We start from the raw sequence: 12,637 nt of genomic DNA on the forward strand, positions 1-12,637 counted from the left end.
TACTTTTTCTCTACATTGCCATATCTATATTGTGTGTTTTCCAAAGCATTTTTACATACTGTTTTCAAAACATTAAAGGAAGAGAGTAAAACAAAATATTATTACCGCTTTCCAACATAACGTAGCAGAGGTTAAATGACTTGCTCAGCATCTCAGACCCTGGTAAGTAGCTGAATCGGGTCTAAAACCCATTTCACCTACGCTTGGACCCTTCTTCAAAGGTCCCTTTATCTTCAGAGTTTCCTTTCTGATGGGCTTTTCCCCTCGGACAGGCAGAGGAAAGACGAGCTGGAGCAGAGAATGTCGGCCCTGCAGGAGAGCAGGCGTGAGCTGATGGTTCAGCTGGAAGGGCTCATGAAGCTGCTGAAGGTGAGAGCCCTGGCCCTGGCCTCTCCCCGCCTCCCCGCCCTCCGCTCAGCCGTCCTCCTTCCCCTTCACCACCCGCTCCTCTGCTACCTCCCCTGTGCTGTCCAAACGGGATGCAGCGAAAGGCTGAAATGCCACTGGCCCATAAAGGTAGGCCTGACTCCGGAAGGTCGTGGAAACTAGTGTGAAGCCTGATGATAAAAAACGAGTAACTGCAACTAGAGTCCAGTCCTTGAGTAGTTGCTTTTATGAATACATATAAAGGTTTGTAAACAGGATATTAACTCTGTGTAAATGAATATTTCTCCACGATTTAAAGTTTCTCTTAAGACAAGTTTTCAAATATTCCGCCTAAATACATAACAATTATTTTGTGTCCTATTTTAGTAAGAATCGCAGCCGCAAACCAAGCTAATCAGACTAATTCTAATGAATAATTTTATGAGGAGGAACAAAATAGCATATTAGCTCTAGGTTTGTTATACTGGGACTTCAATAATTTTGGGATGACCAGATCTCACTGTCTATTTTTGTTGAAGAGTATATTACAACCCCTGAACCCCAGAGGAGAGAGAGGCACGCTTGGCATTTAAATGTCCTCACCTAGACAGTTTTCCCGGTATTCAACAGAAATATATACCAGATTCATAACAGCAATACCAGAGCACTCATTCCTTAGGTCTCTGTCTGTGCTGGAAACCACTGTAGTTTGTGGCGTGACACAGAGTTAGCAGCCACAGTGGAAATCACAAAGTGTGGATTACCTCAGAAGCCAGGCTGAGGGGAGTGGATTTAATCCTGTGGTAGGGGAGTCACTGAAGGTTTTGGAAATAATAGTTTGGGAAAATGTGTAGAGCAGATTAGAGAGGGGAGAAACTAAAGGAGAAATGGAGACAAATAAAAGCATCCAGCCTGAAGTGAGTGACAAGGGTCCAGACTAGGAGTGGTGGCTCAAGAAAACATCGGCTTGGAGACTTTTCTTCAACTTCTTCATTCTAGACGAGTCCCTTCATAATGCAGCTAGCGGTATTAGCGGCTTCGGTAAATGTAGTGTTTGTGTTTTAAACTGACTTGTGACTTGCTCAAGACAATCGCTTCTTTTAGTCTTGAGCTGAGTTTGTTTTTTTTTTTTCTCCTAGCTTTGGTCCTGGGTATTTGAGTTGTTTTACATGGACGTGTTTCTACATTAACCCTTTTAGTAGAAATTCTCCTGAGAAATATTTCATGTCTAAGTGGGTCTTATTTAAAGAAAATCTTACGGGGCGCCTGGGTGGCATAGCGGTTAAGCGTCTGCCTTCGGCTCAGGGCGTGATCCCGGCGTTGTGGGATCGAGCCCCACATCAGGCTCCTCCACTATGAGCCTGCTTCTTCCTCTCCCACTCCCCCTGCTTGTGTTCCCTCTCTCGCTGGCTGTCTCTATCCTGTCGAATAAATAAATAAAATCTTAAAAAAAAAAAAAAGTTTAAAGAAAATCTTACACATAAAACCTGGCCCACATCCCTCTAATAGTTGTCAAGTACCCAGCTACTCCAACCCCATCACCCACTCAAGACAGCAGAGATGTACTGAGGTGCATTTGGCTGTTGTAACATCTCCAGCCTTTGGAAGGCTTTGGAAGGGGGCTTTGGAAGCCCTGCCATGTGGGATGGTCCCCTGTCAGACATGAGATAAAGGGATCCACCCACCCCTTGCCTGGGTCCACCTCCTTTTAGTAAGATGCTCTCAGACATTACCCAAACACAGATGGGAAGGTACCCTAGGGTAATTTTTATAAAAGGCAAAAGGTTTATGCCAACTGAAAAGAGGTCAGAATATATTTCCCCAAAGTACCGCGGTGTGTTTTCTCGTCAGCTGGGTTGCCCTCATGTTCGTTAGAGTTCCTGGTGCGGAGTCCCACGTGTATTACTTGACCCTGTAGTTCAGTTCTGATGCCAGTGTTCAAGGGCTAAGCAGAAGGAGCGGATGCCTGGAACTCTGATGCCAACCCCTGAGTTTCTTTGTATTTCTAGCTATTGTCTTACAGTAAAATAAGCAGTAGAATAAGCAGGATCCTGGTGCCCCATTTTGTAGAATCCCCTGCCAGCTTCTTAAATGACTTATAATTTACTCACCTGATAGGCTGAGGCCACTCAGACTGGGAGGAAGAATTTGCAACACAGACCAGGAATGTTGTCTTTTTATCCATTGATTAGAACTTACAGATGAAAATCTCATGCCTCCGGTGTCCAGCTTCCTAAAAGGATGATAGCACAATCCTAATTTGTGTATTATATGCACTCTTAGAGGTCATCCATAGGAATCATTGACTTCCATGAAAATTTCGAAGATGTTTTCCTACTATTAAAAAAAGATATTCACCAACCCATAATAAAAGTACACTTTAGGATCCTAATTTTAATTTCAAAGGACGGTCCTGCTTTCATTGATGTTCAGTCTGCTAGCATTTAATGCTCTCATAAAACAGCTGTAAGCACTTAGTCAAATGGACAATTAAACCACATGGTCTGGGATACTCATAAATTAAACTACACCACACAGTAAATTTCCACTTCACAGAGAGTTCTTTCTACTGCTTCAATGAAATGTAGTGTACATTGTCTGTTTATCTGAAAAATGATCATTTAAGGAAGTATACATGCAAAGTGTCACCATTGCTTATTATTTCATTCAACAATAATCTTAAATCCTTTTTTGGGAATAAGGCAGGGTGAAAAGTAATCATACATTTATTTAACAAGAAAATATTGGTTTCTAAGTATCACATTTAGGTGTTTGGCGATGAGTAAGATTTAGTCCCTGTCACCAAGGTGTATCAGGGACCTTCTTAATAGTTTTTTTTGTTTTCTTAATGACATAGTGTACCCTGACATCCAGGTAGCCATGGTCAGAATGTATCTTTCCCTCACATTTCCCCCTGATTAATGTGTATAGGTAACCTCTATCTCATCTGGAAGTGGTTGTGTGTTGATGTTTTAGTTTCCAAATCATGGTCCCAATATTTGTCTGCCTCATTTTCCATTTTTCTAATATTGCTTTTGAAACATAGTCCCCAGGTGAATTCTGTAATTTTGGATTTCAACCTCATTTGCAAACGAGGTTTAGAATATGAATTTTCGTGTAGATAGCTGCAGTGGTTATGGCAGGACTGTGGCCACCTAGCCAGACATCCCCCACGTGGAAGAGTCTCACATGGTTTTAGGTGACATAAGCACTTGTAGATTTGCACTTTTTAGTTAAAGTAGTATGACTTCCTTTACATCAGCTTGGCTTCTAGGCCAGTTGCCATCAGTTAGTGTTTACTGACTGCAGCTGATAACAAAAAGGTTCCAAGATCTTATAACTGACCTGTTTACTGTGTTGACCGAGCCTTCAAGGCTTTATCTGAGTAACTTCCAGTGAGTTTAAATACTGTAACACCATCCTAAATAACACTTTGTCAAAGCCCACCCCCTTCTAATCCCAGTGTACAGCAGGGTCCTCTGACTCTGGAAAAAGCTGCCCTGTCCACCTCTCCCGTCCTAACCTGACACATGGCTACTGCAGATTATAATGATGTCATGTCTTTGGACAAACTGTCCATAGTAGAGTCACCAGATGTGCAAACATGAAACATTGCTTTCTGAAATGTCCTTATTCTGTTGAGCCAAAGCAATGTCACCTCCACTACTAAACCTGGAAAAAAACAGTGGAAATAGGGAGGTGTCTTAGAAACAGTTCTGAGAACTTTCATCTTGGTCTTCTGACCTCAGCTGCAATTTCAGCCTGTTGGGATTGCCTCATGCCTCCCCCATCATTTCAGTGTCATGTCAACACTTCGTGCCAAGAATAAAAACACATTTTAAATTGTTTAATAACTCTTCCTATGGCTGTCTGCCTTGCCTAGGGAATGGAAGAAAAGTGTTCTGCCTTACAGGGAAGCCTGGCCAGGAAGGGAGATCTCCTCCCAACTGCAGAATTCGAATCCCTTCTAACCAGAGCCACGCGTGCCAGATACACAAGCTAAAAGGTGCTACCTTCGTAAGGCTAGCTCAGCTCACGCTCTGGGCCCCTCTTTGCTTGGGCTCCCGTGAGTATAAGTATGGTCAGGCTTCCAGCAGCTGGTTTTGATTATGAAGAAAGTCTGCTGCCGGCTCAGAGTCTCCTTAAGAGAGTTCTTAGTGCCCACTTAATTCCTAGTCCATGTCTCTCCCTTGCAGGAACAAAATTATTTTTTTCCAAATTTTTTACCTCCTCTTTCCCTTTTGTAATTGGTGGGACTTCCTGAAGGCCTTCTCACCATGGCCCCCAGATCTGCAGACTCTGTGAAAGCAGAAGCTCTCATCCATCCCTAAGACTTCCCACACACATGTTCAGTGACGACGGCTAGCTCGGATGGATCCGATTTAAATAGAACCATCGCAACGGCTTTTAGATTTGCACACTTGGGGCAAAGAGCAGAGGCTCCCTGACCACAGTTACCCATGATGAGGCACAGAAAGAAGAAGCAAAAAGATCCATTAAGAGACAGAGTAGCTGAAGAGCCAAGCACTGAGGAGAGAGAAACTCAGAAGTGTCTATCTCATCTTTGTTGTGCTTCTTCCTAGTGATGCATGCTGATAGCTGAGAGCTGGCGAGTACCCACTCTGCCCACCGTCCCTGCAAGGCTCTGAGAGACAGAGGCCGCCACTCAGCTTCATGTTTCCAGTGCTTTATGCATAAGAAGTACTAGAGGAACCTGTGTTGAGTTAGTGAAAAACTGAGGTCAAGAGTTCTTTTACAAAAGCCTCTCAGGGCCCTGAAGCAGTTTCCAGTTTTGGAGGAATGGGGACGTATGTGCGTCCTTGGGAAAGAAACCCCACAAAGCAGCCTGAAAGCAAGTGGAGAGGAGGGGACTAAATTAGAGAATCTGTGGTCAGGTGAAATTGCTAGTTTGGGGGAAGTTTTTAGAGCAGTTTTAGGCTCTCATTCTGACAGGCTCTGAAATGCGTTGCTGTGCCCCACCTACCCCAGGAGTTTGGATTCAGGTGGTCTCGGCCGGTGCCCAAGATTTGCATCTCTGACAAGGTGCCAGGTGCGGCTGCTGCTTTGAGGACTGCTGGTCTAGAGAAGGAGTTGCCACACGTGAACGTGGGGGATGGTGAAATTGAGGATTGGGCTTTTGAGGCCTCGATGAGCTGCTGCTTTCAGTTTACCCTGAACAGCTGGGTGAGCTCGGGCAAGTCAGGCTCCCTAGGCCTTTTTGGTCTGTAAATGAGGAAGTTGGATTCGATGGTTTCCCAGCTCTAGAAGCTGGCACTGAATGAACTGGGTGGGCCAGAGGCCTGCCGTTCACTCCGTCCAGCTGACGGTGATCCGATGGAGGTCAGGGCCTTTGGTCTCCGCACCCAGGGGCCTGGCCCTGCTTGCCGGATTCTTCTGTCATCTCTTCCAAATGTTTGTGGTGATGGGCATTAATCTCTCTCCTTTTCTCCTCTGCCTTTTCTTCATCGTCAACATCTCCAGGAGGAAGAGCAAAAGCAGGCAGTAAGTGAACTTGGGAATGCTTCCAGCTGATTCTCGCTCCTTTTGCATGGTCTTCTTTTCCTCATGTAGCTCTTACATACCTCTTCCCTCTCGTCATCTCTGCAGTGGCTTATGTGTAAAACCCTCGGCAGCTCTCCCCGTGGTGCTGTAAAATGGCCTGAAAGTCCACGTCATGTTTACCTAGCAGAGCGTGTTCTTACCTGAAACCAGAGCTTGTTGAATTTTTTTTAAGTACACATCTGTTGTGTTTAGTTAAATATGCATGATTAGTCAGGCTACGATTGCATTTTCCTGCTCTTGCATTCTCTGCTGCTTCATGTCTAGAGTGACTTGAATTGCTCGAAACAACTTTCAGGGCTGTGGGGGTGACCTCAGGCCTAAATACTATGTCATGAGTGATTGTGCATGAAACTGTGTAGTTATTGTGATAACTTCAAATGTCCTTTAGTCTTGAGCAGGCTTCTGGATGCTCCAGCCCCAGTAGCCTTTGTAACCAAGTTACCAATGAAGACTAAGCGACTGGTTATGACCTGAGTGATTTCCTGCTCAGAGTCGGCTCCAGGAGGGGCTCTGGTTTTGAGCGGCATGGCTGTTGCATGGTGTTTAGGGAAGTTTCATGTTTGTTTCTATTTTTCCAGATAGCCCTTAACCCACACAAGAAAATCAATTGAGGGCCTATCCACAATAGCACAGCATATGTTTATAGAACATTGTAAGATTTTCAAAGCATACATTTTTTTTTAAAGATTTTATTTATTTATTTGACAGAGATAGAGACAACCAGCGAGAGAGGGAACACAAGCAGGGGGAGTGGGAGAGGAAGAAGCAGGCTCCCAGCGGAGAAGCCTGATGTGGGGCTCGATCCCACAACGCCGGGATCGCGCCCTGAGCCGAAGGCAGACGCTTAACTGCTGTGCCACCCAGGCGCCCCAAAGCATACATTTTTTTTTACACAAGCTAAAGCTGATTTTTAATTCACCTCAGGGCTTTAATTTTAAGAGAGAGATATGAAATGTTTAATTCAAAAAATTCACTCATTTCTTTTTCAAAAAACAAACTCATCCATGTTTTAGATGAAGAATAGGAATATACTACATATTTTTTATTATTTTTGGTTAGGACAATGAAATAATAAAGGGGAGAAGAAAGGAAGGAAGAGATCAGATGAGGGGAGGAGGCAAGAAAGGAGCGAGCAAGGGAGAGAGACTCAGAAAGAGGGAAAGGAGATAGATTATGGGACTAAGGTAGGCGAACAACCCAGAGATTTCAGTGGCTTTACTGTAACAGAAGTTTGTTTGGTTTTGTCGTTTTCCTCATTCACACATAGTTTGTTGCTTTGATCGTATGGCACTTCCCCAGTAGGTACGTTCACATGGGCAAAGCAGGAGAAGACAAGGATGCAAAGTCAAGCCCAGTCATTAAATGCTTCTTCCAAGACCTGACACACATCACTTCCACTCTGTTTCACTGGCCAAAGCAAGTCACATGACCACACTTGACTTCCAGGGTCATGGAAGTATAATCCTCCAGTTTGCTTAGAAGCCTCAGAGAAGCAGATGCTGGTAATGCCTAGCACAAGTAGGAGGATGGGTGAGCTTGTGTTGAGGGAAGGAAAGAGAACATCTCTCCTTCCGTCTCCCTGCTCCCCGTTTCCCTGACAGCCTCATCTCCTTCCTGCCGGTCCAGGGCATCACCTCCCCTGTAGCTGCTGACAACCAGTGTTCCCTTTCCTCTCTTCTCTCCCTTACACCCCAGAGATGCACGTCACAGCTGAAACCGCTTGCTGGGAACTTACTCCAGCAGTCAGCCCAGACTGGCATCTCCTAATCCCTCTCTGAGTGTGCCAGCTCAGAGCGAAGTACCTTGCACCCTACCCGAGAACTCTCTCAGAAAAGGGCAGTCATTATGAGTGTCCATTTTAATGGTAGCCGTAGAGCTTCCAATAGACATTTCATTAAAAAAAAAAAAATTATAGGGGCGCCTGGGTGGCACAGTGGTTGGGCGTCTGCCTTCGGCTCAGGGCGCGATCCCGGCGTTGTGGGATCGAGCCCCACATCAGGCTCCTCTGCTATGAGCCTGCTTCTTCCTCTCCCACTCCCCCTGACTGTGTTCCCTCTCTCGCTGGCTGTCTCTATCTCTGTCGAATAAATAAATAAAATCTTAAAAAAAAAAATATTATGGATTGCCATGTAATCTAAGAACCAGAAATTGCCACTTCTGGTATTTTGTTTCTCAGGTTAATTGAAAGCTGACCTTGGGGCGCCTGGTTGGCTCAGTCGGTAGAGCATGTGACTCTTGATCTCAGGGTCATGAGTTCCAGCCCCATGTTGGGTGTAGAGATTACTTTAGAAAATTAAAAAAGTATTTAAAAAGCGGACCTTGAGCAGATAAGGGATTAAATAACACGCTCAATTCAGTGACCTGTGCTTCTGTGTGAGATCGTCCTACCCCTGCGTTGGCCAAATAAGAAGCTAGCCTGGACCGCTAAGCTTGCCCCAGTGAGCCGCTCGTGTGTATGTCTTGGGTGTTCTCCGTGGCCACGGTCCTGAGCTCATGACCTTGTCCTCACACTCTCATAGGACCACCCATGGCATGAATTGGTACAAACTGTTTTTTTTCTCATCTTTCACCACAGCGGTGTAGGTAAGACATTCTGTTCTGTGGATGTAGGTTTAAATATCCTTTGTTTACGTCACAGGTTTAAACTGAACCCACTCAGGGCTCAGCTCTGAGGCTCAAATTTGAGCTGAATGGCTTTATGTAATTCAACAACATTTTTAACACCTAGACATATAAAGCTTTAGAACTAGCGTCTCTGTTTTAGTTTCTCTCGTTACTGAGTGAGGCACAAAGAGGTATTTATTTATTTATTTTTTTTAATTAATAATGATTTTTTATTATATTATGTTAGTCACCATACAGTACATCCCCGGTTTTCGATGTAAGGCTCGATGATTCATTAGTTGTGTATAACACCCAGTGCACCATGCAATATGTGCCCTCCTTACTACCCATCACCGGTCTATCCCATTCCCCCACCCCCCTCCCAGAACTAAGTTGTAACTTTCTTCCTTCCTGGGTTCTGGCTGGTGTAGTTTAATTTCTTTGCTATCAAGATGTATTACCCTATATGGGTAATAAAATAATCGTGAGAGACTTGTACAATGAAGAATTTACTAGACAGGCTTCCCCAAACTGGCTCTATAAATCCATTATAGAGAACTTTTCATGTAGTCCGCCTTCTTGCTTCTTTCCTCTTTAGGGATTATTTTGGCTGTGGGGGGATCTGAGAGGAATGGGTAATGACTGTGACTTAGCCGCTCTCATGCTGTGGGCCTGCTTTCAGCCACAGCCACCTCTCCACTGCTGTGAGTGGCATCAGCGCCTCAGCTGATAACTCTTATGTCTTTCCTCTCTCCCTCCTCCCTCCTTCCCCTCTCTCTTCTCAGATCCAAGGGTTATAATTAAGGGCAGAACTGCCTGGCTGTTTCAGATATGACTTCACTGAGTGACTCTTCAACCCACGATATACCCTACAGTTTAACAGGCTCGGGAATTAGATTGTATCAGTTGAGTCAGGGTTAATCAGGCCCACGATAATCATAAGACTGTAATTAAAGGACTTGGTCTGCCTTTTTCACTACTGCATCCCCAGTCACTAGCCTGATGCCTGCCACACAGCAGATACTCAATAAATAGCTGCTGAATGAAAACCAGTATTAACCAGATTTACAAGATTTTGAGTTAAAAGGCAGTGTGAATTCATAAGTTTATTAATTATGAGGGCCATAACTGCTTCGAGTACCTTTAACAGTCACTTTGCTCAAGGTACTCCTGCACAATAGGTCTACCCATTCAGGAGACTGAATCATGGCTCAGAAAAGCCCTTTATAAAAAGGTATCAGAAAAAGGAATTTCAAGGTTGCCAAAGGAATAGAAACACCAAGCTAATATATCAGTATTATTATTCACTCTATTTTTATTTCTGTCTAAAGAACAGATACTGATTACATAGAATAGAATCATCCTCTTTTTTTAAATACAGGTCATCTATACAATGTGGGATATCTATAGTTATTTGTATCACTTGAAAATATTGAGCTTTGTTTAGTAAAAACCCAGCATCTGCAGCCTGGCTACGGGATTCACCAGCAGTGACAACAAAGGAGCTCACTGAGGTAACAGCAGACTGATGAGTAATGCTGGTGATGGTGTTTGCTGCTCGGTGCACTTAAGCTGTGGGCTCCTCCAGTGCTAATCTGGAGAGATTTCAGATGTATAAATTCATTCTGGTTACATCTCGGTGTTCCATTCTCCCCAGTGACTCAGTATACCATAAAATTTTACTGCTGGATTGCTAACACCAAATGAAATGAGCTATCCAAGGCAAGGGGTAGGGTTTATTCATCAAAGATATTTCCTTGAATGTTTCTCTGAATTCTCCTATTAGAAGTCACTACCTTTTTTTTTTTTTAAGATTTTATTTATTTATTTGACAGAGAGAGACAGCCAGCGAGTGAGAGGGAACACAAGCAGGGGGAGTAGGAGAGGAAGAAGCAGCCTTTTAGTGGCGGAGCCTGATGTGGGGCTCGAACCCAGAACGCTGGGATCACGCCCTGAGCCGAAGGCAGATGCTTAACCACTGCACTACCCAGGCGCCCCTAGAAGTCACTACCTTTCATATGCAGATCAACATCAGGCTTGAGGACTCTAACTTTAGATAGTAAATATAAGGATAGGGGGCTCCCATGGAGGTGGCCCTGATCCAAATTAGTAATATGGTAATTACTGGTCCAGGGGATTATAGGTGGGACTCTGAAAATTATGTAATTAGAGGAATCTTGGGGATTCCACTAAGAGAGCATTGCCACACTTGGAACCTTTCTTTTTACTTCAGTAAGTTGGGATATCAAGTGGGATCTTGCCCCGTGACCTTTCTGATTTCCAGAATCAGACGAATAACCCACTATAACTGCACTAAAGAAAGAATGGTGTGGGCTGGCTAGAAGCCCACATCTCTGATCTGGCTTCCCCAAATATGCCTCAGAAGAAGGCCACTCAATATTTAGTTAGCCATGGTTAATCCATGAGGACTCTAACAAGCCTCATGAATATTAACTTTGTAAGTTTCAGAGAAAGGACTTTAAAAAAAAACTCTATACAACAACAAATAAAAACCTCCTTTGTCCATTAAAGAGATTATTGGCGAACCCCTTGATGTGCTCATGGACCATTTCCCCTCTTGCTTCACTGAACCTTTGGACACAATCTCATTGGGAAGTGATTCAGATTCCCATGGCTCTAAATCTTCTGGACTCTTGGACCCCACCGCACTCTGAAATAGAAGCCTGAGTCTACTTCTACCCCAATGCAAAGAATTGCCATTTATTTATTTATTCAGCAGTGTCTTACTACGTATGTTCAAGGCAGTGAACTTGGCCTTCTAGAGGATAACGAGAGGAATCCTACACAAATACCACCCTCAAGTAGTATGAACTTTATTTCATTGTTGGCATGTTAACTTAAATACAGACACGCAAGTCAGGTCAGTGATATCCTGAGCCATAGTCACCACTGGTGTCCCCCTAAGTTTGCAAACTCCCCAGATGTCTTTTGGTAAACCAAGATCAGCGTGGTGTACTACAGGACTTTGCCGCAAACCGTTAGCCTAGGTCGCAGTCCCAGTCTGTCTAGACTATCTGATGTGCCACCTGCACATAGATGCCCGTGGGAGAGCCTGCAGAGTGGGCTCATTCATCAGTGTTGGCTCCCGTACTCACTGTGCGAAACTGGTAGTTTGTTGTTTTACTTTTTTTTTAATTCAATTAGTTTTTTCCCAAAAAGAGGAAACATCATTACAATATTAAAAATAAGTATTTGTATTTAACTCCCCTGAAACTCCTTGAACACTTACCAGGAGTTTACAGTCTGAGGATATAGGGGGGAAATCACCTTGAGTCTTTGCAGCATCCCCAGTATTTTTCCTCCCCGTCATCAATGACAGACTGAGAGATTTCCTTGCCTGCTTTTTTATTTCCCTTCTGTACTATATTTCTGTCTTTTCCTCTCTTGGCCAGAATGCATACAACATATGAAAACTGTCCTCCAAGGTCTCTAGGGAAATTCTCTACACACCAAGCTGGAGAAATTGTCCTTCTGCTGGAAGACTGTTGAATCCCTGGGACACACTGTCTCTCCCAGAGTACTACAGTCTGAGTCTCAGCAAAGCATCAACAGAAAAGAATAAGTAAAAGATGACTTTTCTAGGTTCTGAGCCTGAGGACCTGGGAAAATGATGGGTACATTGACTGAAGAAGTGAAAAGGTGAGATGATCTGGGGCAGAAAGGGGACTTTGACCTGATTTCGAACATACTGAGTTTCAAAGATTAGGCAGGCGGTCAAGCTTTTTGTATGGTCTGCTATATATTTGGGGATATGCAACTGAAATTTCAGTGGAAATACATGGCTAGCATTGTAGATTTGGAAGTCTTCAACATAAAATTAGGATTGAAACCATATACATGAGCCTTAGGAAAAAACCATAGTAGAGAAAAGGAAGAAAGTGGAGGTGGGAGGGGTAGAATTGTGGGTTCTTGTGAAAGCTCAGATAGTTTCAAGAGGGAGAAAGTTATTAAGACAATAAAATAAGGAAGCCCTTGGATTTGACAATCAGCAAGTTATCAACAACCCTGGAAAGAAAATTTTCAGTAGAGTTACAGAGTATAGACAGCTCTGAAAAATAGGCTTTGTTTTGTCCAACCCCCCTCC

General features: G+C 43.8%; 1 protein-coding gene across 5 annotated transcripts in view; it reads left to right on the forward strand.

Moving 5' to 3' along the window:
- The window catches only part of DTNB (dystrobrevin beta), a 227,099-nt gene that overhangs the window by 190,356 nt on the left and 24,106 nt on the right, over window positions 1–12,637 (forward strand). For 4 of the 5 annotated variants that reach the window (XM_048222551.2, XM_057308991.1, XM_048222553.2 and 1 more), the window contains one exon: window positions 273–369. In XM_048222551.2, the coding sequence (XP_048078508.1) occupies window positions 273–369 (97 nt within the window). Of the gene's footprint in view, window positions 1–272; window positions 370–5,847; window positions 5,869–12,637 lie in introns of all 5 variants that reach the window. The other variant, XM_048222550.2, reaches the window with a different exon arrangement.

The sequence above is a fragment of the Ursus arctos genome, unplaced genomic scaffold (assembly GCF_023065955.2).
Source record: "Ursus arctos isolate Adak ecotype North America unplaced genomic scaffold, UrsArc2.0 scaffold_8, whole genome shotgun sequence".
Taxonomy (NCBI): Eukaryota; Metazoa; Chordata; class Mammalia; order Carnivora; family Ursidae; genus Ursus; species Ursus arctos.